This window comes from Brachionichthys hirsutus, chromosome 11 (assembly GCF_040956055.1).
Source record: "Brachionichthys hirsutus isolate HB-005 chromosome 11, CSIRO-AGI_Bhir_v1, whole genome shotgun sequence".
Lineage (NCBI taxonomy): Eukaryota > Metazoa > Chordata > Actinopteri > Lophiiformes > Brachionichthyidae > Brachionichthys > Brachionichthys hirsutus.
Window position 1 is genome coordinate 8109544 of NC_090907.1, and position 22540 is coordinate 8132083.

At 42.5% G+C, this 22540-nt stretch overlaps 1 protein-coding gene across 1 annotated transcript in view; it reads right to left on the bottom strand.

Annotated features, from left to right (window-relative positions):
• Positions 1–3871: 3871 nt before the first annotated feature.
• robo2 (roundabout, axon guidance receptor, homolog 2 (Drosophila)) overlaps positions 3872–22540 on the bottom strand; it is a 51355-nt gene continuing 32686 nt past the window's right edge. Inside the window, exons 20-29 of the mRNA XM_068745771.1 lie at positions 20038–20165; positions 19145–19417; positions 18100–18225; positions 13784–13943; positions 11130–11393; positions 9945–10159; positions 6335–6517; positions 5748–5906; positions 5337–5603; positions 3872–4074 (exon numbers count right to left, since the gene is read on the bottom strand). Coding sequence (XP_068601872.1) covers positions 3872–4074; positions 5337–5603; positions 5748–5906; positions 6335–6517; positions 9945–10159; positions 11130–11393; positions 13784–13943; positions 18100–18225; positions 19145–19417; positions 20038–20165 — 1978 coding nt within the window. The remainder of the gene's footprint in view (positions 4075–5336; positions 5604–5747; positions 5907–6334; positions 6518–9944; positions 10160–11129; positions 11394–13783; positions 13944–18099; positions 18226–19144; positions 19418–20037; positions 20166–22540) is intronic.

Genomic DNA, 22540 nt, shown 5'->3' on the forward strand with positions numbered 1-22540 from the left:
AAGGTCGGGACTCGGGATTGCTTTGATGGAGAAAAGCACGACTGAGTCAGGAGTGTAAACACACACACATGAACACACTCACTGCACAATACAACCTGAGTCAAAAGCAATCAAGATATCAGAAAGGGTATTTTTGGAAAAAACAAAAATGAAATGCAGCATAAAGCCGTTTACCAAACCCGAAATATTGCAACCAAGAGACAAATAATGCCAATGCACCCATTGTTGCCTACCTATTCTCCTGTGCAGCAGTCTTTCTACCAAAGACAAACTTAAGGCATTTACATTTTTCAAAAATATTTTTTTTATTTGATAATGATTCAGGAACAAGGAAATAAAAGAACAAGGATTTATCTTACAGGACACGGGAGTGAGACTGTAAAAGCGTATTTTCGTGACCCACTCATCTTGGACAAGGACATGCAAGTGAATACAGAAGGTACTTCACAGAAAAGTAGAAGGTACTGTACTGTAGAAAAAATGGCATTTGATTGGGGTTTCACCCCCCCACCCCATACTCGACAGAAAAACTTCACCCAACAACTTTCTCTTTTTTGTCTACCATTTTTAATCCACTGTTATAGCAAAAAGGCGACACACAGATAGGCTACAAATAATTAACAATATTAAGAAAATCAAAAGAGGGAAAGCCAGTATTTGCTTCCATACAAATAGATGTCTCTATTGTCTTGAAATCAAATTGTGAGCATCATCACCCCTCGTGTACATAAAGGCTTAAAGCTTCTGAGTTTTTGACATGAGAGGAGCGGAGCGGTGGACATGCAGGACAAATAATGACTCAGACAAATACTGAATCGGCATTTCCTTGCCCATCATCTCCTCATGGCCTCGCTGCTTATCCGACAGAAAACATTACATTGAACAAAAAAAATTATAATTTATATTCCACAAATCTTAATGCATATTTCACAATATACTTTTATTATCATTTTAATAAATACAAAACAACAGTGATGTAAAAGAAAACATTGAGTATTAAAGAGACACTAAAATGCATTGGAGTGTAGAAACATCAATTTTAATTTGGTATGTTCTTTTACTGACATCTTGTCTCAAGATGGATGAACCAGCACGTTATACTCAGAACCTAAATCCACAGCAGAAAAAAAAAAAAAAAAAATCAGATAGGAGAAGGATAGATTTGTTCATGAAAATGGAATGGAATCGTCAAGTGGAGATTCGTATGGATATATACACATATATACACATACATAAACACCACCAGAATGTAAAATAACCTGAGATACTCTTTGCACCTCATTTCCAGAACACTGGCCACAGGGTGAATGAAATAAAAAGACATCGGCATGACAACAAACAGCACAATAGCATTTGACGGCCTTTAGTTTCCACCCCACCTCTTATCAACATTAGTATTAGGCTACAAAAAAGACAAAAAAACAACAACAGCAACTCATCGAACCACAAAAACCTGAACATTAATATTTAAAAAGTTTAAGCAGCGTTTTTTGAGTCCATAAAAGGCATAACAAACAAACAAGCTTTTCATTTCAAAAGGAAAACCAATAAAAAAATTGTCAAAAATTGAGCTTCAAAGGCTGAGGAGTTGAAAGTTGTGGATGACAAGTGTGTGTTTTGTGTGTTTCGTGACAATCAGGCAGATAGAAAGTGTCCTGTTCCAAACCGTGGCTGTAGACGTTGGACCTGCTCGGTAACATACAAGGATTTGCTTTATTATCACGCATTGTAAATCATAGATAACATTTACTCCTTACGCTATTGACAGAAGACTGTGTCGATGATGTACTTTTAACCGAGGAGCCGACCTTGAGAGCAACAAGTACTTTGACAGATGAAAGCAGGCAACCCTGTTCTTTGTTGATGCCGCACCACAGATAGTGGAACATACATTTGAAACTGTAAGTGCCCTAAAATGTAACCATAATAAAATGCTAAAATATGTAAACAAAAAAACGTTGCTCCATGTACTGTGTAATACACTATTATTGGGAGGTTTGTGAGAACCACTGCTACTAATCACATGATACCTCTTTGTCTGACGGGCCTTGCTTACCTATCAAGGCAACAGAAGAATCCTAAGTCTGCGTCATTAAGTGCTTTTACTGTGCATGTGGACAGATTCCACTGCCACTCTTTTGACTATTTTAGATGAGCACGGTATTACACTGAAGGAGGAGCGTAAAGTCAGTGTATTAAATAATTTAGATTGCAAACCAAGGGGCAAATGAGGGGGAAAATATAAATATAAATGTTTGGAGACCCTTGTATAAAAATAATAATATAAAACTATTTCAGTCTTCTTTTAAAAAAACAAGACAATACCTGCCAATAATATTGAGCACAAAATGTTCTTAAATCAATCCGTAGTTTTAGGGCAGTTAATTAAGAATTAAATAATCAACTCTGTCTTCTACAGTAATACGGCTTCTTCTGTGTACAATTCTTCCAGCCTCCACCCATTTACCCTCTACTTTGGAAATGGCTGCTTTACTTGTTGCTGCTTCTGAGCAAAGCCTTACTCTTTATTATCTCTCTGTACATTAGTATATACTTTTCTTCGCTTTACTTTACAGTACAGAAACTCCTCTTCACATATTCTTTCAGTTCTTCATGTCAGCAGGAGTTATGTTTTTGTGCTTATCACCAAAAATTGCAGTGCAAAATCAATAATTAAGAATAATGATAATAGTTAATGATAACTATAAACAAACAATGGATTATAAAACAATTATTGTATGGCACAATAGCCAATAAATTCACATATAATACAAATAAACCAGATAAAACCAATTGTTCCTGTGAGTGGAAATAAAAAAGAAAAGAAACCGAACTGAATTAAACTTGCATAGCAATGCAACAACAAGCTAAAGAATATATTTACAGGAAGAAAAAAAAAAAGATCCATCTTCCTCCAAGGGCAGTAACCGGAAAATGTGTTCCCATATAGATGTTGTCATTTTTTTTTTACTTGCCTTTTTCTAACAAAAACAAAATTATAGTAAGGTAGGAGGTGGAAAATATTTTCTTGAGGACAAAAAACATTGTGAGATGTACAGTATGTGTGTGTCTATACATCACATTTACAGTTCTGTGACACTGCTTGTCTCTCGAGTTTCCTCTGCTTCCATCTGAGAACACACAGATGAGGACAGTTTGTTGCCTCGACTGGGAGGACGTCGGGGTTTACTCCAGTTCACATCCCAGGCAGATCATTCTGTGGGACGCAAGAGGAATGAAAGAAACTGTCAAAGAAATAACATGGCTTGTTTTAGAGAGGCTCAAAATTTAGACGAGGAGATAACTTCCTCACGTCTCATGAGTCTTGATGCATCTAGTCAGCATGAATCCAAATCACATTTCTCTCAATTAAGTTTCCATGTACATGCAAAACAACTAAAATTTACATTACAACACACTGACAGAAAGTGTCACGGACAAAGGGCTTTGGATAGACATGAAGACGGAGGCAACATCAAGCTGCAGGAATATTAGCTAAATGCTACAAGGAAAGTTCATGATCAGCACTTTTTTTTAAAAAATGTGGTGATTTCTGTGCTGATGGCATAGTGGGTAGCACAGTTGGCTCACAGCAAGAATGTTCCAGGTTCATATTCCTATCTGTGCGGAGTTTGTACCTTCTCCAAATGTCCGAGTGTGCTTTCACCGGGTTCTCCGGTTTCCTCCCACCTTCAAAAACATGCCGCTTTGGTCAACTGATTAGCCCAAATTGTCCGTCGGTGCGTGTGAGTAGAGTGTGTGTGAGCGGTTGTCTGTCTATGTGTGACGATGCCTCTGGGGTGCACCGTGCCCCTCGCCCGTAGCCAGCTGGGAAAGGTTCCGGCAATTGAATGATTCAGCGTATGCTGAATTACTCACATAACTCTCCCGAGTACTGTCCCTGACCGTTGGTACCCAGGAAATCGGCGTGCTCTGTGACGGTCCACTGATGTGGCTGTCGTGGCCCCTCAGTCTTTCGTGGTCCTGTCGAGCCCTTGGAGGAGGCTGTGCCAGATGAGCTGTGGGCACCAGGAGACGGGAATGATGGTTTATTGTATGGCAAGCACCCCTCCTCTGAGAACACAAACAAGGACGGACAGACAGATACAATGCATGACCTTTACTGTGTTGTAGTGAAACACATTTACCATCTGATGCACAGAGACAAAGACATCTTTGCACATCTCAGCCCCTTTCCTTCTGATATCTGCAGAGTGGCAGTGCCAACAAGATAAGCCTGGGCGAGCCAAAGACTCTTAGCATTACACATGGTCTTGCAGCTACCAGAGATTTTATCAGGGGGTAAATACAATAATGGAGGCACCACTGCCAAATGTTACACCCCCTGCTGTAGGTCATTATGATATTAAACCTCAGCAGTCACTGTCATTTCATGGAATCTCCATCAACCTCCTGCCTACTGCTCTGCTAATGACTATAATAGAGTCTGCCCTGACCGCCACATATCCTACTGTGATTGAGTCAGCACCGTGACACCTATGGGAAGTCACCTATGTTTTTTTTGTTTCGTGGTGGGGGTAAAAATGGTGATTGTGGCACACAGTCTCACAGTCTATGAATAACTGTCAGAGAAAGTCTTTGGACAAAGAGTGCAGGGCACACAGCATGTAGATCAAGAGCTAATGGCACCAAACTCGGATGCAGACACACACAGATGGCGTGTGGAGAGGCTGCCGTACCGATTAGCAGAGCAGGCCCATTTTGGCAACAGTTGCAGGGGCATTGGAAGGCTGAACGCGGCATTAAGGAAATCAGAACAAGTGGCAGACAGAGCAATCTGTCCACGGGAACCCGCTCTCAACGCAGCATGAATGCTAACTTCACCATCATCACCCCAACTGTCGTGCTGCAGCAGTAACTCATTTGTCCTTGTTGTTTTCCCATTACTCTATAATCATTTTTATTTTTTATTTTTTTTAAAAGCAAATAGTTAAGAACACTTCTTCTTGAGGAAGTGATGTCTAGATGTGAAGCTTGTGAGCATATATGCTTGCATAATGCGTAGCGTGCACTACGTTAAAAAAAGTTACGATAAGGCATCACTGAACCTTTTGTAAACTCATTGGCAGCATGAATGCAGAGATTAAGACGTCGGTCATCAGTCTGTCGATGCATCTGCTAGTTCAACATTTGGTACAGAATAAATTCTCCTGACAACCATTGGCTACACTGCCAAGCAATTCATTCAAATGCTTTGTGGTCCTCCAGGAGAAGCAGGTCAAATTGTCCAACTAAATACTTTAGTCTATGAAAACAGAAAACCCTTTGTGGTACATGTCACACGGCTCGAGGCTTCAGTCCGGTGGAATGCCAACCTGTTTTGTGTCCCCTGCGACCATCATCAGCTCGGTCCACGGAGCCCAGCCTATCTTGAGCCTGGCGATGATGTTCCATAGCACTGCGTGTCTGTCTGTCAATGGAGCTTTTCATATCATCCAGCCCAGACAGGACTCCTGACATTTGTGTGCGCTCCAGAGATGAAGCCTTCCTATCTGTAGGGGGTGCCATGCTGCTTATGCTGCGGGGCCCCTGAATACGACTCTGTCCCTGAGAGGGAGGAGGCTCGGGGGGAGGAGGTAGGTCTGTGTCAAGAAAGATGTAAAATGTAATCATTTCCATGAAATTTTACAGAATGAATTATATTTGTTCCTAAAAGAACAACAACAGATGTTTTCAGGAACTTTGCCCATTGACTGTTTAAAATGTATTTTCAGTCGCTGCCTCACCGTCTGCACCAGGATCTCTCCGGTGGGGTGCTGTGCCCTGGCTTCGGGGTTTGCGTGTGGGTTTGTTGGCCCTCTGGTGACCCAAGCTGTGTGTGCCGACTGTGCTGCCATCTGTTGAGAATGGACTGCTGGGTCGGGGCCTGTGAGACAAGCCTTTACCTACATGAGCGAAACAAGAAACGGTTAGTAAAGAGACCTGGAGAATGGAGCTAATTTTATTCAGAAAGGTTGAAGATTATCAATCAAGATCCAAAACCCTATGAGGAATCAAACACTGTCATTAGAATGAAAGGAAACCTTTCAGCAGAAGCCTGTAATATAGCCCCCAGATATTACTTATCCAGTCCAAGAAAGTCATAGTGAACAGTCAGATGAATTCTAGAGGAGTGGAGGCCAAGTTTGAATAGAGAGATATAACAGTCCAGCCACTTGCAACAGGTGCCATGCCAAGAGACAATGTGAACGAGCAGCAGGAAGCAAATCCAAAAGGAGGAAAACGACAGCCAAGAGGAGACCTCAGAGCAGAGGAGCACAGGTCATCTGCCGCTGGTACAAGTTCCACTCCAACAAGCTGGTTCCACACCAACCTCTCTTGCTGAGGCTAGTGCCTTCCAGGTGATAGCCTGCCTTGTCTGCAGCAGCCACCAGGGCCTGGGCAAAGCTGCAGTGGGTAAAGATGGAGCCATCAGACGAACTACCCAAACTGGACCTATGGCTGGAGAAATTACGGTCCTCCTCCGAAGCGGAGCCCCACCCATTCACCATGGACCCTGTGGAACACCACAGGTTAAAAGTGTGTGTGAATTATCAAGACGGTGTTCTGAATGAAACAAGCGAATCCTTGTACCATTCTTCTTAAATAGGAAGAATGGTACAAGGTCCTGAAGGAAATAACCTTTAGGACCACATTATCTAATATCGTGAATATCTGTGCTGCGATTATACAAAGATAGAGAAATGTATTGCCTGATCTTGTATAAAAGCTAAAATGAACACCCCACCCTGTGATATTGTGATGACATATCGAGTCACTGAAGGGCATTTCATTTCTTTGCAGGTGAGTGCTTTTGTGTTGTGATTCTGTCCCGGCCTGCCCCATTTCATCTAATACAAAAAACATGCCAAACATGTCTTACACCCACCCACACAAAATACACACCCACACAAAAGCCCACAATCACACTTCAGAATGCACACAAGTGAACTAAAGAACTGACATCAACCGCTTTTGGTCTTTTGCTGATAGAGAACACACCTGGCAGGCAGGTGGCTCAGTTGCTTCAGATTAAGCATATCACAAAACACTTATATTTCATCTTTATATCATTTATATACGTATCATGTGTTTGCATTGGCTTTCATAAATGTGCTGCCGCTTTTGTCTCAAGTGTTCCATAATCTTCAGAAGAGAAAATGTGAACACTTTAAATATAAAAAATCAAATCAAAGGATATATATTACCTGAAGTAAGAGGCTGACCTCTTTGTTCGTCACTTTTCAAAAGAGTACAACACATTGAAAGTATACACACACACAACTTTCGTTTCATCCAGATACCTTTGGAACATAGCCTAAAGGACTTTTCCACTTCTCCCCATCTGCTAGTCTTCAACTTCTAATAAACTACTCAGAAAGGTGGCTACTTTCTGGATGTGTTTCAGCGCATTGCACCTTCAACAAGTAAAGTTGCAACATCTTTTCACTCCTATTGCAGCAACATTCTCTCAGATTAATGGCAACTTTCATAAAATATAAGCTTGCATACAGTAGAGAACTCCTTACACAACCAATTTTCAAAACGCTAACCGAATTTGAGGCAGGAACTACCTCGAGCCCTCAATCATGCAGTGCCATTTTCTTTGAAAAAAATTTCTAAGAGTTTTTTTTTTCTTCTTTCCTTAAGAGAGAAAGACAGCAATTCCGCTGGGTCCAATCCTCCCACAAAGAATAGAGCAGATATTGAAGTATAGGCAGTTCCAGTCAGGCCGCTGAAGCTTCCAACTCCTCTGGCTCAGGGAAGGAACACTGCCTCAGCAAATCACATCAGAGAATGACTTTTCAGTCGCACTGCCACTTTCTACTGCTGAACCTCTGGAGCACTTCTATTCTAAGAAATAGCAGTCCAATCAAACTGTGATCATTGCAACGTAATTTGATGAAAAATCAATCTAGCTTTCTTTTTGTCCCAGAAATTTGCTTTTTTTTACGTCCAAACCAAGCTCTACATCTCAGTCATTTTATTTGATAAAGGTCTGGTCTTGATCCAGAGACATGGGCTGGACCATGTACTCTAAAAAAACCACTGGCTATAACCCCCCCATGCGCTATGCACTGGCAGAGCAAGGCCCGTAAACCGGAGATGGGGCCAGTAAAACCCAGCGCAGGTCTATCGTGCCTCTTAAACTGATTTTTATAGACGGAATACCCTAATCTGCATGTCATTAAGCAGAAAAATCCTTCCTCCCTGACAAGCAGGCATCTCTACCTACCGTCAGGAGACGTAACCCTAATCACAAACCTGGCAAGGCTTTACAGGCGAGTAATCGCCCAGAAGCTTTCAGGTTATTGGAGAAACAGCCTCACTGCTACCACATCCCAGGTTCACTTGACATACACCACCCCCACATAGCCCAGTTAATACCTGCGTGGTTTCATCTCTCTGGCTCGAGCAACGCACGGCACTTCAATAGTCACCACAACAGGGATTTACATTTATCTCCCAAAAATGTGCGGCATTACCCTCAGAGCATAATACATTGGAAAACCCGTGTAGACAATCTGTCTATGAAATATTATCCCTGAGCAGAAGGATGCTGCTTCTGTTTTTTTTATATTTGTTGGGTGGGTGGGGGGGTTGATCTACTAGCCTTTGGTTTAACATTAGGAAAACAGAGCTATTTCCATATTATTAAAACAATGACAAATGTATCAGGCAACGGCCCGACACGGATCTCGCTGCCATCCTCCCCTATTTATATAGCCTCCAAATGGTGGCCATAATAAATCTCAGCAGATTTACCCTCGCCATCCTCCCCTCCTCCCGTTAACCCTGGAGCTGGGACCACGTCTGTGCTGCAAAACGATGAGGTTCAAGGCAGAGCGACACAAAGAAATAGTGCTGTCTTCAGAGCAATACAGCGGAGAAGAGATGCAGTAGATTAAGGCCTGGCTGTTGCGTTATATTCCTCCAAATACTTCAGCAGCACCATCAGCCAATGGAAAACTACTCTTTAGGGTTGCCACTGACATGGCGGACCAACAAGCAGCACTGCCAACCGTCTCCTGAGTCTTCTCTCAACTGGAGCGGCTCCTCCACTTTCAGATCTATGCAGATGTATAATTTCTGCTCCCTCCCTGTATTTTTCACCCATAAATTTCTCAATCTGGATTTCTTCTTAGGATTTGTTGACTTTATTGGAAAGCACAATGCCACATGGCAAGAATTTTGAATCAAAACTTCTTACTGGCATGATAAAAATAATTAAATAATAATAATAATAATAATAATGCATTTAAAATAAATATCGCTCATGTTTTCCTCTCCAGCTTACAGTTGAACAGCGAGGCCTGGTCTGTGCAAGAGCAGCAGTCCAGAGCTCAGGTCGAGTTGGTGCAATGTCACGCCCTTCATATGCCCCCCTAACAGACGGCTGTAAAAGTTCACAATGAGTTGTTAAATGGAACTGGTGCCTCCAGTCTGGAATGGAATATGCCACACGTGAAATTTATTTCACATCTCTTCAGGAAGATACGGCTGGTGCCGGCTGGCTCCAGGGCCGTGTGCGATTTAAAGAACATGCCTCTCTTAATTTCCTTCTCACTATCCTGTTTAAAATTCATTGACTTTCTTATCTCTTTTAGGAAATTATAATTAGAATTGCCCAGAGTTTGCAAACTGTTTTTTAAACTTGATTAAGGGACACTCAGGAAGCATGTTCACATAAAAAAACATAAAAATGTATGCACAGCAGACTGATTAAGAACACGTCATGGACAACAATCCAATCACTGTAAGACAAGACGCAACAACAGCGGGATTGTGTTTCTCCTTCAGTTATTACAACATAGTCATTTACACTTAAACACAATTATCCCCAGTCAATTTTAAAACTTTTAAAAATTGCTTCAAAATGTGTTACGCAACATAAATGACAAGTAATTGCAGCTGAAAAAAGAAGGGTCCAACAACGCACTGACCTGTTAAGGAGCTGTCTAGGTTGTCCATGCTGGATCCTGGTGTGTGCTCAATACCATGTGGATGCCTGGCTCCATAGCCTTCATCCTCCTCCTCCTCCTCTTCTTCCTCCTCCTCATCGGGCAGGTCCGTCTCCAGGTCCGAAACCATTGTGCTCGACACGTAGCCCACTGGAGGAGCTGGAGCCTGAGGAGGAAGGGAGCCGACCTGCATGTGCCTGGGAAGAGGACAAGGTATTACCCCAACTGTATATAGTACCCAAAATACTATTGTAGCAGATCAACACACAACACATTTAGAGAGGAAGGATGATTATGAAGGGGATAAAATAATTATTTTGTGATATTTATTTAGCTAGACATGCCACAGGATGGAAAAATAAAATCAGTGAATAGGTAATTTGAGAGAGCATTTCAAAGGTGAAATGCTGCATAAAGTTGGACAATTCCACTATGACCCACTAATTGCTGCTGTGGATAGTTCAAAGTCCTGTGGACACAAGACCGTCACCTTGGGGGAAGCCGGTCTTTTGACAACCACATTTGTTTGGGAGAGAATCGTCTTTGACACGTTTTGCGGTGGGGGGTTGGTTGTAATTACTGGCCCTCTGGTGTTGTCTGAGATGCTCTCTAACCAACATAGTCATTACTGGATAACATGACATCTCCTTCCTGACAAGGCTTTCGTGCCCCCCCCCCCCACATTATTATTATGAATGAAGGCCAGTCTCTCATTCTCTCTGTTTTGCCGCAGAATGAAGCATGGCCTTCATTTGACTTGCATGAGCACAACAACAATGGAATGTGCAGTATGTTTGTGCGTTTATGCAAACAGCCATAGAAATTGTGTGCGTCGCAGTGAGAAAAGCAGCAGTCGCCTAAGTGGTAGCAAGCGGCTATTAAAATAAAAAAGATTAATGGGTTTATGTCCATGGCACACACAGATGACAGGAAGAATAATGCAGGGCTAAAATAAATCCCGACATCAACACAGGAAGAAATGCACGATAAACATTTTTAAATGACAGCAAGTCATTTTTTTAATCAAATACACCGATGCATCTTTCTAAATAGGCAGATGTAAACGCGATAATTGGACATGTAGAAGTTCTACGTATAAATAAATGTAACAAAGGCTTTTAAAGGAGTAGTAAAACATCTAATTCTTTAAATTCTGCTTTTGTTCACCATGTCTGTTTTGCCATGTCCATTTGGTACGCTCTGGTCAGCTCATCCAAATGGGCCTGGAGCATGGGTTGCATCTCATCCCGAGGAGAAGGGGTAAGGGTGGCGGTGGACTGCTGTCCAAAGGACACAGCAGCTGGGGATGACGCCACCCCTCGGATGGGTGGGGTGGGAACTCGTTCTTCCTCTTCCTCCAGCTCATCCTCCATGCCCTGGTGCAGATAAGTTTGCACAGGCATGGGTGGGCCCCAGCCGTCACTCTCATACCTAATGCGAGAGAAGGTCAAAGTTAGTGCACGCTGCATCAAAATCTCAAACACTAGCTATATCATTATTTTGGCAAAATGTGAGAAAGTATTCAGAAACAAACCAATATAAGCCAGCTCATTTAAATTCCTTGTTTTACATCTCGACTCAGTATAAGTTCATATGTAATAAAGAAAAGCAGCAAGTGAAAAAGAAGTGAAACATCATTAATAACAAGAAGGATTTTACTGATAAATATGTTACAGCATGCTTTTGTGTTCAGATGAAAACTTTCTGACCTTTTGAGGATTAGTTATATGACAGAATTAAGGAGGCAGACAGGCTCCACTTCCCTCACTCATAGCTGTGCTCGTACATGCTGAAATAATACGAGCTATAAAGTAAATGTTCATTAAAGAAATTTGTCAGTGCACACTCCATAGGACATAACTGTTTTATTCTGCCACCATTAAGAGGAGCCTCAGATTTACAGTGCACCGGACTCTTCATGTGCCAGAGAGCCTATTAAAGCAGATATGACTTCCAGATTGTAAATGGGAGTAAGAAGACATAGACCACAGAGAGAAAGCCACACAAATGCTTAAGCTTCGAAGCTACGGCAGGACATGTTTGAGCTTCTGCTGCATTTACTAAACGAAATGAAGTGTTAAAATGTGTCGACTGATTGCAGAAAGTCATGTATATGTAAACATAAGAGGCTATTATCACTGCATCAGATGCATGGCTCGACTAAGGCAGATATGTTGCATCTACTTCAGAGCTTGATAACAATCATCTGGTGCAACACCCCTCCACCCGTTCTGCCTGTCTCACTTTTTAATAAAACAATGCAATTATAATTTTTCCAGAGTGGGGAACAGCAAATAGATTAATCTGAAACCATCTGTGTGTCTACGAGCGAGTAGTGGCAGGAGACTGTTTGAATTTATTTTTTCTTTCGCTTCATTTATCTTCAAGTTATGAAGTCATCTGATTGATTGAAGACAGGATCAGCAGATAGCTTCATCTACAGCCAACTGTATATGAGTTTTTGTGTGGGAGCTTGTGTGAGCGCATGTGTGTATATCTGGCTGCCTGTGGAGACTGCGCTAACGTTGATGCCTCAGTTTCGTCCAGATGTGCAGTCATTAGCGACAGAGAAAACAAAGCAGAACGCTGTTTATCACACACACAAATGTATGTCGTTGTTGAAATTGGCAACCAATGGGTTGTTCTTTTCAGTAGGTTCTAGTCAGAGAGGTCAACATACCAGCGCTGGTTCTAAACAACTGCAAATGCACAGATGGGAATTTCCTGGCTCCATTTTCTGTGCTCCATTAATTTCCACTTTACAATATTTACCGTAATTCCCGGTGTACAAGCCGCTACTTTTTTCCAATATTTTGAACCTTGCGGTTTATGCAACGACGCGGCAAATTTACGTATATTTTCCCACTTTCGTTACGAGCCGTGTTTCGTTAAAGCCTATTTATTTTCGTTACAAAATTAACGCCCGCCCGCCCGGAGGGAAAGCCCCGCTTGCGCGTAGCTGGGGAGATCCGCGAGAAGCGCCCAGCGCTCGTCCAGAGTCGCCGCCAGCGGAACCGCCGTACCCGGTCCCCGCCGCCTGTCCGCCATCCGCTACGCGGCGTCGGACGCGCCGCGTAGCGGGGAAGGAACCCACCCCCTCGACCTCCCGTGCGTCCCCACCCCTGCCGCACCACGCTCCCGCGGACGGAGGATGAGGGGCACGGGGGCAAGGGGGACGGGGACACCCCGCCAGGCGGGCGCGCGCACCGCGCAGCCTCCGACGGGCGGAGAGGGGAGGGCGACGGGGCGACTGCTCCCCCAGCCGCGGCTCGAGCCCAGCCCCGCTTCGCACCCCAGCCCGACCGACCCAGCCCTTAGAGCCAATCCTTATCCCGAAGTTACGGATCTGATTGCACTTGTGGCTTACGAATATGTGCGGCTTATTTTAGTACAAAATATATATATTTTTTAATTCAGTGGGTGCGGCTTTTTCACAGGTGCGCATAATAGTTCAGCAATTACGGTAAGGATGCAAAATTTAAAATCTACTTGTATTCTAATTAGCATTTAAAAAAAAAAAACATGCATCCAAAAAAAGTAACGTAAACTCAACAGGCTCCAATACACATGTGGGAACAGAACTGGACTGCAGGCTACATCATGGCTCTTCTTTATACCAGAAGATTATAAGATACAAAAAAAAAAAATGAAATGAAAGGTGAAAAACACTTTTAGCTTTCCAGTTTCCAGTAAAGCTTAATTGTGATGAAACATCAATTCAATCATGCATGTTTTACATTGCACTGAAAGAATAATACTACAGAAACCTTTTTTTAAAGCACATATTATTCACAATTGGTGTTCATCCCTGATTCACATACCCTCCTCCTTCATGATGCTCATTGGGATAATGGTCCATATCTGTGCCAGGGAGAGGGTGTACAGGTGGAGGAGGCAGGGGAACATTGGCCCAGTTGGACCCATTAGGTTTAGTGGGCTTGGAGCCAGCCTTGATCTTCTTCTTCTTTCCTCCCTTTCCACCTACAAAAGAGTGGGTGTGTTTCAAAAACAGCCAGTGGATGCAAGACTATAAAAGAAAATACATTAAAAACTAATACACGGGTGGGATAGCATTGCAAATTACACTCGCTGAGTTTATCATGCGACAAACATGTTTTCTAAAGAAACTCATTTCAATTCAACAGATTTTTAGATGCAGTTTCACCACACCCTTGGAAAACGACATTTGAATGGGATCCTGTCTGTCAGTCCTTGCATGGAAAAGCTCAAGGTTGCCTGATGAAAAGCTTGCCTCTATTGATTAATTGGCTGAAAAGACTCAAATCTCCATAGAAACAGGCAGCAAACGAAGCTGAGGCAGACCTTTGAGCTCCGCCCATCTCTCAGCATCCCCTTTAACACCAGGCTTTTGGTTCCACAATGAAATATCTCACTTCACAGCATCATCATAATGAATGGCTTGTGTAGTGTCAGTGTGTCCCTAATCGAATTCACTGAGGGTCTATTACTACTTTCATTTCTTTTATTACACTGGGGAGCCACGGACCCCGTCCATTTCCACTCATATCCCTCCATCACCAGATTCTCCTCTGTCCCATCCATCTTTATAAATCTGCCAGCCGGGTCAACTCTGGTTTTTATGTGATTTGGTCACCGTGAAGGAACCTTATTTTTCTTCAAAACACATTTGACTTCGAGGTGGAAAGTAAACACATACTCCTTAAATCATGCTATGGTAAGAAAATCCATTCATTTAAAATGGAATAAAAAAAAAACATTTTAGGAACATAAACAAAACACATTTTATTTACATGAGCTTCAGCCGCTGGGCTAATTCTGTTGTTTCTTAGAGGTAACTGATCAATTCAAACCTATTATGGAAAGTAAACATTGGTTTGTGGATTGTTTCTTTGACATGTTATTATCTCTTTTACAAATTCTTCTATATAATTACAAAAGGCATACTGGTAATATGTTACTTAAACATTAGGGCTGCAATCGGAAGATTATTTGATTTACACTTTTAAAGGGTTACAATTTAGACTGAAATGTGCAGTATGTATTTATTAAGACATTTACTTCACAATCCTGATGGCAAAACTAACAACTAACATCTTGAAACACCCGTCACACCTATTTAACAATTTTTTTATTTACTAACAGACAAACAAACAAAAACATATACACCACAGAAACTGGGTATTAAATTTACTCCATCATAAAAGTTTAAATATATTTCAAGTTTATCAGACACTGCTTCGAGTCTCCATGGTGTGCAAGTCAAATCTGTATTATGAGTTTTTAAGAAGTGAAGCGTTTCCTAGTAGCAGAATGTGGGATGAGTCAGGAAAGGAAAATAACATTTTGGTGAATAAAGAGGCTGATCCAGTTTTTATTCTCCCACTTTCTTTAACTTTGTGGCAAAGAAGTCCAATGTGGATAGGATGGTTTTGGCACAGACATGCTCTCTACTCATTGTAATACTTCCAGTAAAAGTACACTTATTTTAGATTGTGGACATGAACCCAAGGTAGGGACGCATACCGCATATTATTTAGTTGAATAAATCCATTTATGGGAGCCTAAAATGCAGCTTTAAATCTCTATCCCTTAAATGACACCACTAGCCACACAGACTAGCGAAAGCCCTCTTTGGCTCAGAGGAACACATTTGTATCTGTCATCTATTGGTTAGCCCTTGGTGCCAAAGGCCTGCAATCACTTTTCACTCTGCCAATAAGGCATCTTGACTAAATGAAACATTATTCACTCCACGATGTTCCAATAAACTCCCTTGACTCAGTAAAAAGAGAGTCCCTGTCATCGAGAGGAGACGGACAGAGACACTGCCACTAATTTCTGCTGATTTTGATGGAAGCCAGATGGTGGACCAAAAAAAAAAAAAAACAGTCCAGAAGATTTAGATTACATTGCCAAGTCCAGATGAAAATGCTTCGACAAAAGACTAAATCTCAGGCGGGAGGAGACAGAAGAGGTGTCAGACTGAGATTAATAATGAAAGGAAGTAATAAAAGAAACAAATGTAAGCCCAAGGCAGGCAGCACCCCAGCATAAGTATAGTTTGAAAGTAATTGGGTTTCTAATCGTACCTCTGGGCGACGCTCTACTTTTACCAATAAATGGCAAGCTGACGTGATCGTTCAACCATCCTTAGTCCCTCCGCACAAGACCAGCCATCAATATTGTAAATGAGCCTCTTCCAGGGAAGGATGGTCTGGCACTAGAATCATAACAGCTCACCCCAAATATGAAAAATACAGAGAGGCTGTGGCTAGGAGCTGTACAGGAATTACACAGCGAACCGTCTCTTCTGACAAGACTGGGCCTCTCTTCAAAGGGGAATTCAGACTAAATATAGACTCAGCGTTGGGTATTTATACCTAAAGTTTGGGCGCTCCCAGCTTATAACTGTAGGGCTGCTTCGCCTTCAGCTTGCTTTGTTTTGAGAGTGCATCAGTGCTGCAAGGGAAAGCCACAGACTACGGACTCTGCAAAGAGTCAGATGTAACTTCTAAGCGAAAGAATGATCTCAAAAAGGTAAACAAAACAAACAAAAGTCATGCAACAGAATTGTATTTTGCTAAAAAATAAATGCATATTACATTTCTGAGGTGAAGCAACCCAACAGGTCACACAAAACCATGTACTTCCCATGATCATGGAGGCTCAGAGGGGGGTGAGGGGAGTGCAGGGAGACTTTAGGGTCTCAAATTGAAAGCACAAGCTACATTTTCTCCACCACTCAAAGGTTTTAATGAGCAGCTCCATGTCCCCAGCGGAGATCCTTGCTGCCATGGAGGCTGCTCTATTTCTGTTTCTCATCCTGCTCCTCTCCTCGAGGCCTGACACTCATTTATTCTTTCCATCTCCCTAGAGGGAGAGCAAGTTTTGTTGAAGTCTGTATCAAGTCATAGCTTGCATTAATTCTCGCCTTAGATGTAAGATGTACAGCAGATAAATTTTGGTATAGAAAAGTTGTGAAGATAAAAATTATGTGCGAGTGTATATATCGTATAGAACTGTAAACTTTATTACAAACTATGTGAGGGTAGATAAATGTGCATGGATCAAGGCAAATTATTTAAAAAATATGTTTTTATTTATGTTTATCAAATTACATTTCTAACTATAAATATTATTTATTTAAACCTATTTGAAACTATTAAAGAAACTGTTCCTTATTTGCTTTTTGCTCAGAGGATTTGCATTACAAAAGTCCTGAAAGCAAGGAAACAGCTAACCAGGCTCCACATGGCTCGTCATCATCTTCTTTTAAAAAACACATTCTCTGACCCATTACACCATGCATGTTTTATGTTAATTGAATTTTCTCTTCCTCTAATGAAGTTACATGCCACACGCAGTCATAGGGACATCACATCCATCCATCCGTGCCACTGCAGGCCAGAGCATTGAATTAGAGACCTGTTAAAGCAGCAGCTTGTAACAAGATAAAAGAGACGAGCGAGTGGGAGGCAGGCAGGGAGAGGGCTGCCTCGGTGTCCTATAAATGACATTGTAATTCTCTGAACATGGGTTTTAGCGTTGTCGGCCACCATCAGGAGGAGAGGAGAAAAGGGAGGCACTTTTGCCACTTTACTCAGCCAAGCATCTATAATGGTGTGCGTGCATTCTACTCTGTGTGAAAGGCTCTTTTTTTGCCCCTATTCCTGTCTGCTCACTCACACAGTGAGAGACAAAGCCTTTGCAAAGACCAGCGGTGACGGCAGAAACCCAGCAGCGGGACTCGCAGCCATCGTCTGTCAGGCGATCACAGTTTTAGTCTGTAATTTAAATCCTGTTTCTTTATGCTCCAATAAGCTGCCAACCATTACTCAATATCACAGCACAGCCGCATACAATAGCTACTGTACCGAGAACTATATATATATATATATATACATATATATACACGTACGTGTGTGTGTGTGTGTGTGCAATATTGAACAGACTGTAAGCAGTTGGAGTTGAGTGAGCAAAACATCTCTAGTGAGCAAGAGGGAGCGTTTCATGAAAATTATCTCTGTCAGGTTAGTTCATGCAAATAACAGATCAATAGAGCAATTTAAAAATTCAGTCAATCATTATGTCAAGCGGCAGAACCCCAGAGAGTGTCCCGGTTTCCTTTAGAAGATTCTCTGCTGCAAAGACCAACCTGAGAGACTGCCGCTTCGCTCTGAGCTGTTGTGAGAGCTGGTGGTGCTGAAATCTTGTGACTGGTTGTGTGGTATTCTATTTGACAATCCTTCAGCCAATCGGTAGTCGGGAATGAAAAGGAGGGCTACAGTGGGGGTTAAAGGGCAAAAATCACAGTGGCATCAGGTGTTGGGCAGTCAGCACATGCACATGCAAACATGCAGTTAGGGCAGTAAGCAAGACGGGTAGATTCAGGTGTCGTTCATTCAGGAGCACCCGTTCAGACACGCCCTTATTTACATGGCACAGAAGATCTACATCGTTGGACGACGCTATTATGTCAAGCAAGATTTTCAAATTGATGAAACTAGATAAATTAATTAACACTGGCGATTTTAATTCTTTATTTGCCGTCTCTCACTGAAAGTATTATCGAAATAATATTGAATCATACATTATCCTATTTCCTAGGCAGAATCAGAAAACTGTTTTTTTTAGGGTTATTACATTGAAGTATAAAAACTGGACTCTTGACTAATGAGGTCATAAATATGGAAGGTACAGCTGAGGAATTTTCATTACATTGGAAGACTTAAATTCTGTTGCTCTTAATTAGGATTATTTCATAAATTATAGGTCAAAGTAAAATGGAGATGCACTTACTCCTTACCTGAAGGAGGAGTGGCACCATCATAAAACCCCAGCAGCAAAATGGATGGGTGATTTAATTGCACTACCCTTTCACGAGATATTTATTCCACTTCGGAGTGTAATCAAGATAATATCTACTGGGGGGAGGGGGGTAACTCTTTTTAAAACCATCTGTCTCCAACAAAACTGTGTTCAGAAAAGCTTTCAATACTTTTGGAGAAATTAAAAATTCAAATAGCACTTTTGTTGGAAATAAAAATTTGTTATTGATTTACCTTGATTTGTATTTGATGTCACTGGATAAATTTCACCCAAAGGGGGCAGGTCATCATAAATATGGTAAAAACACTTGTGAGAGTAACATCATCCCCATGAATTGCAAATAGCACACGCACTTTGTTAGACAAACTTACTGTTGTTGCAGGAGTTTTTGTCAGGGAGGGAGTATCCCAGGTTGGCCATCTCCTGCTTTGCCTGGAGCGAGGCCTTCCACTGGGCCTCAGGCAAGTCCACGGCCAGCTCGTGGATGCTGCTGGAGTGGAGGATCTGGGTGGTGGCGTACGGAGTGGCCTGAGATGATTGGCCAGGGCTGTTGTAGTTGGCTTTGGTGGTGAAGTCTATGCTGCTGTAAATGGCTCCATCAGAGAGCATGGTGCCGGTCTTATCCCCCTGCCCAGAGGGGAGATCTGGGATAGGAGAAGAGAGCGGTCTTACGGGACAGCCGTAGCTCTCGAGTATTCAGACATCAACTTGCTCGTATGTATGAGGGATAATCCTGCCGCTCTGCATGTGGTTGTGATGACAGAGAGACACACACACATAGAGAGAGAGAGAGAGGGAGAGAGAGAGAGCGAGAGAGAGCGAGGGAGGAACAAGCCGACTCTCTGCAGCGGGTGGTTTGCACGCCTAGTGAAGGGGAGATGATGTAGAGCCGAGGCGGAAGTGTCCACATCTGCACCAGTCAAGCTGTGCTTGTCCTTCACGACTGGCTGATCTCGACCATCCTTTCAGACGCTCATCCACCCCCTGCTCTCCTGCCCATCTCTCCTCTCATATTCTTTTCCTCTGAAGCATGGGCGATGACACCAGGCTGGACAACCTGCCATTACTCAGCCCGGTGACAGTAGAGGCCCTGCTGTTTATGCTCTAGCTATCATCTGACGTGATATATAGATATACCACCAAACACTCATGGGATATGCATATATGTACATGATGAACAGGAGCGCCACGAGAACAGAAAGGAGGGCAATTTCTCATCTTTATTCCTGCATGTTTCTTTTTTTTTTTTTTTTATGGCACTCACCTCCTCGGCCAAAATTTGTCAGATCGTTGGGTCCCCCGGAGCTGCTGTTGACAGGCAGGCTGGTGGCCGGCCAAGAGTCCGCTAACCAGGGGTAACCCGGGTCACTGGCATTGAGCAAGCCTGGCCGGCTGAGAAAAGACACAGGCGGAAACGCAAGATTAACCATACCATCCTATTATATTCATACTGAAACATTGGAGGCAAAAAAAACAACACATCATACACGGTTTAATTCTGCATTACGCTTCTGAATTCAGAAATAATCCATACATTATGAATGAATAAATGATCGCAACCAGCAGCTAACACAAGTTTAAATGTTTTTGGAGGAGACTGTGTGCTTGCGTGCGATAAGCTCGCCCAAAGAAACTGCAGCTAATGAAACGCTCAGAAAGGGAGAACTACTCTACGAATACGTTTCTTCACCCATAAAGGTGGGATTGTTTCCGGCACTCACAGCTCTTCATCGCTCCTTCTCCTGTTGCGTCTGCCACATTCCCTGAGTTATTAATGCAAAAGCATGCTGTGGAGACACTAATGCATGCATCAGCTCTCTGTATACATACAGCAGTGCACCCACGTGTGTATTGTTTCCATATTCATGAATAATGCTTTCATTCTGGTAATATTTTCCATCAGCCCCCTACAGTGACATCCAGATGTCAAACTCGTTTCTGATGAGACGTCAAACCCTGCGTTACAGCCATGCCGAGACAACCTCGACACACTTGTGGGGTATTTGCGTATGGGAGAGGGCAGCTCCATTTCAGGTGTTGTGTCACTTCCGAGGGGGTGAGACCCATTAAAATCAGCCATTAAGACTTTAACCTGTCATGGATGACTGCTGGGAGGCCATTAGGTCCAATTTAGTGTACAATCACGTTTGAGGCTCATTACCATAACGCTGCTGAAAAAAATAGGGAATTAAATTATGTGTTTTTGTTTACTTTCAGATTGAGATAAATCTGAACAAAATGTAATACAGACATAAACACATCTTAAGCAGACAAAATACCATCAAAAACATATTTTACTTGTTTTTGCTTCCATTCTTTTTCTCTCGGCAACATTTTAGACAATTGACGAAGCAGATGACATTGTCCTCTGAGAAGCACAGCGCACCCTGTTGTCAGCACCGGGAAGTGCAGGACAAAGCATACAGGGGACACACGTGTTGTCTGACGAGCTGTGCAGCACAGCAGTTAGCAGCCTGCCTGCCTGATGAAGTCTTTTTTTCTTTCTTAGCTACAGTGTGGTGCTGCGTGTGGAAAGGGGCGAGCATCAAGCCCCGAGGACAAGGGCAGGTAATGGGTGCGCTGCAGTCAGTCTGTCCCTCAGCCACAGGTTCTAATGAGCAGAGCCGCTTCACAGAGCGGCTAAATGAACTGCAGCTCTGGCAAGCCATAAGCCCTTGCTGTGGTTTCTGAATGCCAAAACAGGCCCTCTGGGGAAACTAGTCATTCAAATTGATGGCTGTGCATGACACAGATGCACTATTATAGGGTAATACATCTCTTTCTCTCTTTCCTACCACAGTTACTTTCTGGCATGGTCCACCACTGCCATTATTCTCTCTCACCATCCCATCTTTCTGTAGGCCTTCTGTTTCCCTAAAACAACCCGTCTCCCCTTTTAATCCACCCTCTTGTTAGTTGTGAGCACCGTCAGACTAAAGATCCGATGGAACAGAGGACGAGGAGGCCAGTGGAGTATTTCAAAAGAAATACCGAAAGACTGTTTGTGAACAAAAGTTCACAATCAACTGCAAGACGTGGAGACACTGTTGGATTGTGTGTCATAGCAACCAATGTTGTAGGTCTATTTGTGTTTTTGCAGTAAGTTTGCAAAGATTCATTTTTCATGTTTCATTTTTTGTGATGATGCCTGCGTCTCATTACTTGTGTCACTTTCATTCCTTAATTCAATCGTGTTCTCCAGCGAGTCCAAACCCCATCCCTGAGAGAAAGACCATGTGTAATCTTGCATTGAAATTTGTACCATACAGCAGTACTACTAGGACAATTACAATGATACTGTTTTCTACTGTGTGTGCATGTGTGTGCACGTGCGCGTGCATCAATATGTGTAAAATACAGGGGTGGGGGGTGAAGATCCAGTCATTCATATGATAAAAAGTCAACACCTGACTTTTAATCCCTGCCTGACCAAAGATGGATGTCAACCTTGGAAGATAAAATTTGATTTGAAGCATTTTGTCTTCCTGTTCGACATTTCAGTTACTTGTGATGGGGGAGGGAACCATAAATACTGCCTAGGATGGCTGACACTGAGCTTCCCATAAATAAGGCAAGTAAAAGATCCCACTTCATAAATCACGTGTTTATGGTCTCACGGACGAGTGAATGGAACTTAGATTAAAAGTCTAGACATTAGCCAACACTTAAAGCAATGGGAAACACAGATTACTTTCTAGATTAAGTCTCTGATTAAATCTCACAGAGAAACATGTTGTCATTTAGCAGGCAAATCCCAGCATGCAAAG